The following is a 4,957-nucleotide window of genomic DNA, read 5'->3' as shown; positions in this document are numbered from 1 at the left end:
CGCTTCCGCCTTCGCGCCGCGCGCCGCGCCGACCAATCGCAGCGGACTGTGAACGGACGACAGCCAATCGAAGCGGTCATCGTGCGGCACGTTAAGAGACGCCTTCCCCTCCACCAATCGGAAGGAGCCGCTGCCCGAGGGCGGCAGGGGGCGGGGCAAGTGCCTAAGTCAAGCGCCCATTGGGTAAAGCCGAGGTGCGGTGGGGATAAATCTCCAATCAGAGCGGGAAGCGGGAGTCAGTTTGAGCTTGAAGGACGTGGCGCGTATCCGGGATCTCTGTGCTGACGGACGGGAAAAGCGTCCAATGGAATAAGAGCGGGGGAACCCACGGGCGGGCCCCGCCCCTTTGCGCAGGCGCAGGCGCCGCTGCGCACCTCCCCGATGGGCAGCGAAACTGACCAATCAGCGCGCGGCTCTGGCGGTGGGAGGCGGGACCTGGGGCTGACGGGCGGGCACGCGGCCCAATGAGAAGAGGCGGGAAAGGGGGGCTGATTCTGGAAGCCATTACGCCAGTATCGCAGGGCGGAGGCCGTAGAGCGGGGTTTGCTGGGCCGCTGCCGTACGCAATTTGCGTACCGTTGGAGGTGCCAAGGCGGGACGGGCCCTGAGGGGCCTCGTGGCCCCCTCGTGTCCCCGGCCCCGGGGGTGAGCGGGCCGGGAGGCCCAGCCCGGCCTCCCCCACCCCCCCCCTGCGCTCCCCTGCCCGGCAGGTGCTCCCCCAGAGCCCTCTCTTCATGGCCATGGCGTCGCCCCCGGCACCCCCGGCCAAGAAGAGGAAGATGAACTTCTCGGAGCGTGAGGTGGAGATCATCGTGGAGGAGCTGGAGCGAGGCAAGCACCTCCTCATCAACCACTTCAACGCGGGCGTGCCGCTGGCCGCCAAGGCTGCTGCCTGGCACGACATCCTGCGCCGCGTCAATGCTGTCGCCACCTGCCACCGCGAGCTGCCTGAGGTCAAGAAGAAGTGGTCTGACCTCAAGACTGAGGTGCGACGCAAAGTGGCCCAAGTCCGCGCTGCCATGGAAGGGGGAGGCGAGAGCCAGAACGGCAATGGCAACGGTCAGGAGAGTGAAGACCCAACGGGTGCCGCAACCGCCCCTGTGATCCTCACCCCCATGCAGCAGCGCATCTGCAACCTGCTGGGAGAAGCCACCATCATCAGTTTGCCAAGTGGGGACTGCAGCGCAGGTGACGGTACCGAGATACCCATCACTGCCTCAGCCACCACGGTCACCTTGACCCAGAGTGAGTGCTGCGCCTGCTGCAGAGGCTCTGTGCTGGATTTCAAGGTCATGCAGGGAGCCCAGGCACCCGCCTGCAAAGAGGCCCTGAGCCCCATGCTGGGAAAGCCTCAGCAAAAAGAATGTCCTGCATCTCTGTAATGAAAGCGTCATTCCCAATGTATCCTCATGCTGTAGTGGAGTGGCTGCAAGACACTGAGAGTCAATTTTGATTGGACTCAGTAATCTTAAAGGTCTTTTCCAACCTAAATGATTCTATGATAGCTGGTTTCACCTTAAAAACAAGGGAAGGCAGTATCCATTGCACTGTGCAGATTGTTCAGTCCTGCTCTCTGGGAACAAAAGGAGGGGGAGAAATAGCTCCAAGGCTGATTTCCCAGTCTGCCCCAGAAAGCAGCTGTCCTTCTGGCAAATGCTTTTCTGGGTCTTTTCTTTGCCCTCATGTTGGTTGGTGAATGCCGCTTGGGAAGATTATTGTGAACTGGAGGTTAAGAAATTATTTTGTCTAGACAGATAAGGCATGCCTGATTCCCTTAGACTGTACAGCCTAGACAGAAGCTCAGATGAGGGTGGAGTAGACTCAAATAGGTCATTTTGTGCATTGCTATTCGTTGTATGTTATCTCACTGCACAGGCAGTGTTCCTGTGATACTCATTGAATAGTCCTGTAGATAAAAATCCCCGTATCGCAGCTACCTCTTACCTCCTTTCTGTCCTTTGTTCTCAGTTCCTGCAGAGACAACCTACCACAGTCTGGAGGATGGAGTTGTGGAATACTGCACCACAGAAGCCCCCACCACCGTCACTGCCGAAGCCCCCTTGGAGATGATGGCGCATCAACACGAAGTGTCTGCAAAACCCCAGGAGCTGAAAAGCCGAATTGCTCTGAACTCAGCCAAGCTCTTGCAGGAGCAGCGAGTGACCAACTTGCACGTGAAGGAGATTGCCCAGCACCTGGAGCAGCAGAATGACTTGCTTCAGATGATCCGTCGCTCTCAGGAGGTGCAGGCATGTGCCCAGGAGCGACAGGCACAAGCCATGGAAGGAACACAGGCAGCACTGAGTGCCCTCATCCAGGTCCTCCGCCCCATGATTAAGGACTTCCGTCGATTTTTGCAGAGCAACACACCCAGTCCATCAGTCACCGCAGACCCCAGCCAGACGGGGCAGCAAGATGGCATAATCCAATGAAAGAAACAGTGGTGGGACATCTTTCTTGGGAAAAAAACCTGCCTGTGCTGCTGCTGGACCCAGGGAGCAAGGGGTGCTTTCTCTTGTCAATGTGAAATGGCTCGCATTAGTCTTGCTGAGCCTACACATCTTGCTTTCTCTGCTAATCTTATGCTAATCTGCCTTTTCAGACTCGTCATACAGAGCAGGACATGTGATAAACCAGGAACTTAACATTGGTTGCTTTAGTTCCTCGAGCAATAGATTTATTAAAAAACAAAAAAAAAAGACAGTTATTTTTTTATTTCTGTTTGGAAAAAAACTCTCCTAAGTCTGACACCTCTCTCTAAAGATTTGTAGCCTTTAACTGACTTCGGCCATGGAGGGTTTGTTGAGGTCTCGCGGTGCTGCAGCTGCCCAGGTACAGCTATCGTAAACTGTACTGCTCAGTACTGAATGCATTTCTGTCCCTTGCTGAAAGCATTTACTGGAAATGTGGTACCAGGTGTGATACAACCTTCTCTCTGCACCAAGAGTTCTGGATACCACGCTGGGAGCGTGACATCCAGCCCATCAGATCAGCACCAAGCCTACATGCAGTTTAAATCCCACCCACATCCTCTGAGAGTATAAATGGGATTAAATTGTGCATTCACCTCATGTTCTGTCTGTGTGCGGTCATGAAATTTCACTCTAAACTTAGCAGATGTGATGAAAGTTTCATGTCTTGGTTACCAGATCCTGTTCCCGGGACTCGTATCAGAAGCAAGGTGTTCCGTTTCTCAGAGTAGTAAATACACAAGGGGCTGGCTGAGTTTCATTCGGGTGAATGTGACGGGTGAAACTCCAGCTCTGCCTTACCTGTATTTGTCAGCTCCGTAACACCTTGATCCATCAAAGTGGGCCTGGGCTGAAGAGCTTCAGCCATGCAGTAATTGCCAACATTTAGGAGTTTGTAGTTGAGTGAATTTTGAAGTGCTGTTCAGTTCTGGTGGTGGCAAGGGTGTTTGTTCCGTCTTCATTCGGAGCTGGAAGCAACTACAACCATTCCTTTTTGGTCTGATAGCTGACTCCGAGTGGCACCTGAGCAACAGGTCTGAGGTTCACCTTGCTGTTTTCTTACCATTATACAGGGTAAAACAACATTTGAAGCCACTTTTCTTTCAGGCTTTGGGGCTTGGACCTCAGTGGGAAAGCTTCATTTCACAGGATGGTGAATGCGATTCTCACAGACTTGCAGTAACTTCATACAATTTTAGATAAAGAGCTCCACTTGTACATGCATGGAGGAAAAAAAAAAAGAAGGGAAGCATAACTCTTCCCCCCATACCTTGTAAAGTGTGTCACATTTAACAGGCTTCTTGCTTGCCAGAGATTACTTTTGAAATAGAAATTGTTCACAGCTGGTATTTGCTTGCTGTTAAGTCTTCTTTAGGACTGAGATGCGGTGAGTAACAACTGATGAGGGAGTGAATTTGCACAATCAAATTAAATCTTTACAGCCTTTTAGGAGGGGATGCTGGTGGGGCGCTCCTGCTTAGAGCAGTAGGTGGAGAGGCCACCGCTGCCTGTCTCTGGCCTTTACTCATCTCCTCTCATCTGCAAGTCCAACAGAGGAGAAAAGAACAGCGCACAGAGAGGAGTTTGGCCCCTGGAAGACTCCCGACCCTTCGGCACTGACATCTCTGTGCTGAGTCTTCCCACCTTGTCTGGCATCTTGCCACATGAGTAACGCTCGCCTGACTCTTCCTCAAACTTTGTGAAATCAAATCGATTGCTCAATCGAAATTTATTTTTGAAGTGAAAACAATGTTGTATGTGTTGGTTTACCTCATTTGTGTAATGATCTCGCCTTTACAAATATGAATTTTAATAAAAAAATACATTTTTAGTAAACAGGCTGTTTCAGTTCATCAGCAAAAATGAGTTCCTCGCAAGTTTGCAGCATAGAATCCTTGCTGAGAAAGGGCCAAAGAAATTTGTGAACAGTCACTTGTGAACGCCGCAGCTTTTTCTCTTGTTCATGAACTTTGTGGCTGTATATCTACATAATTACAATTTGTTGTTTTTTTTTCAAATAGCAGCTTTTACAGCCTTACCTTGGAGCACGAGTTCTTCCACTGTATGACCAATTGCCAAATTATCCTAATCTCCCAGCTGCTCAGAAGATGCCACAGGAGCCTAAAGTGAGGGATGAAGCACCAGCCTTTGGCATTAAATCACAATGTGCATTTTTTTAGTGACTAAGCACTTAAACTGTGCTCCTGTTTCATGGGAGTAAACATGTTGCCCTTGGAACCACCCATTTTTCTTGTCTTTTCAAGATAAATATGGAGCTTAGTCAAGCCAGCAGCATTCAGGTACAAGTCCTGTGTACACGTTTTGTCTCATTAAAAAGATGTAGCAACATTTTAAATACAGGGTGAGCACTGTGAGGAGGGGCTTGGTTGTTGCTCATGACGAGGTCATCAGACTTGGGGAGGGTGAGAGAAAAGTGTCCCTTAAAGTTAAAACCAGGAGGAACAGGTAAACTGGGCACTTAGAGG

General features: G+C 51.1%; 1 protein-coding gene across 2 annotated transcripts; it reads left to right on the top strand.

Moving 5' to 3' along the window:
- The first annotated feature begins 462 nt into the window (after nt 1-462).
- Nucleotides 463-4,258, top strand: NAIF1 (nuclear apoptosis inducing factor 1). Of its 2 annotated transcripts, none has more exons than XM_054084024.1 (2): nt 463-1,188; nt 1,969-4,258. In XM_054084024.1, the coding sequence occupies exons 1-2, from the start codon at nt 735-737 to the stop codon at nt 2,430-2,432; spliced, it is 918 nt and encodes a 305-aa protein (XP_053939999.1). In that variant the 5' UTR covers nt 463-734; the 3' UTR covers nt 2,433-4,258. The 2 variants fall into 2 exon arrangements, with proteins under 2 accessions (XP_053939999.1, XP_009567724.2); XM_009569429.2 differs by having other exon boundaries at nt 467-1,245.
- The last annotated feature ends 699 nt before the right edge of the window (nt 4,259-4,957 follow it).

The sequence above is a fragment of the Cuculus canorus genome, chromosome 19, assembly GCF_017976375.1.
Source record: "Cuculus canorus isolate bCucCan1 chromosome 19, bCucCan1.pri, whole genome shotgun sequence".
In the NCBI taxonomy this organism is placed as follows: Eukaryota; Metazoa; Chordata; class Aves; order Cuculiformes; family Cuculidae; genus Cuculus; species Cuculus canorus.
The sequence above is the reverse complement of the archived record's forward strand: the minus strand, read 5'-3'. Positions and strand labels throughout refer to the sequence as shown.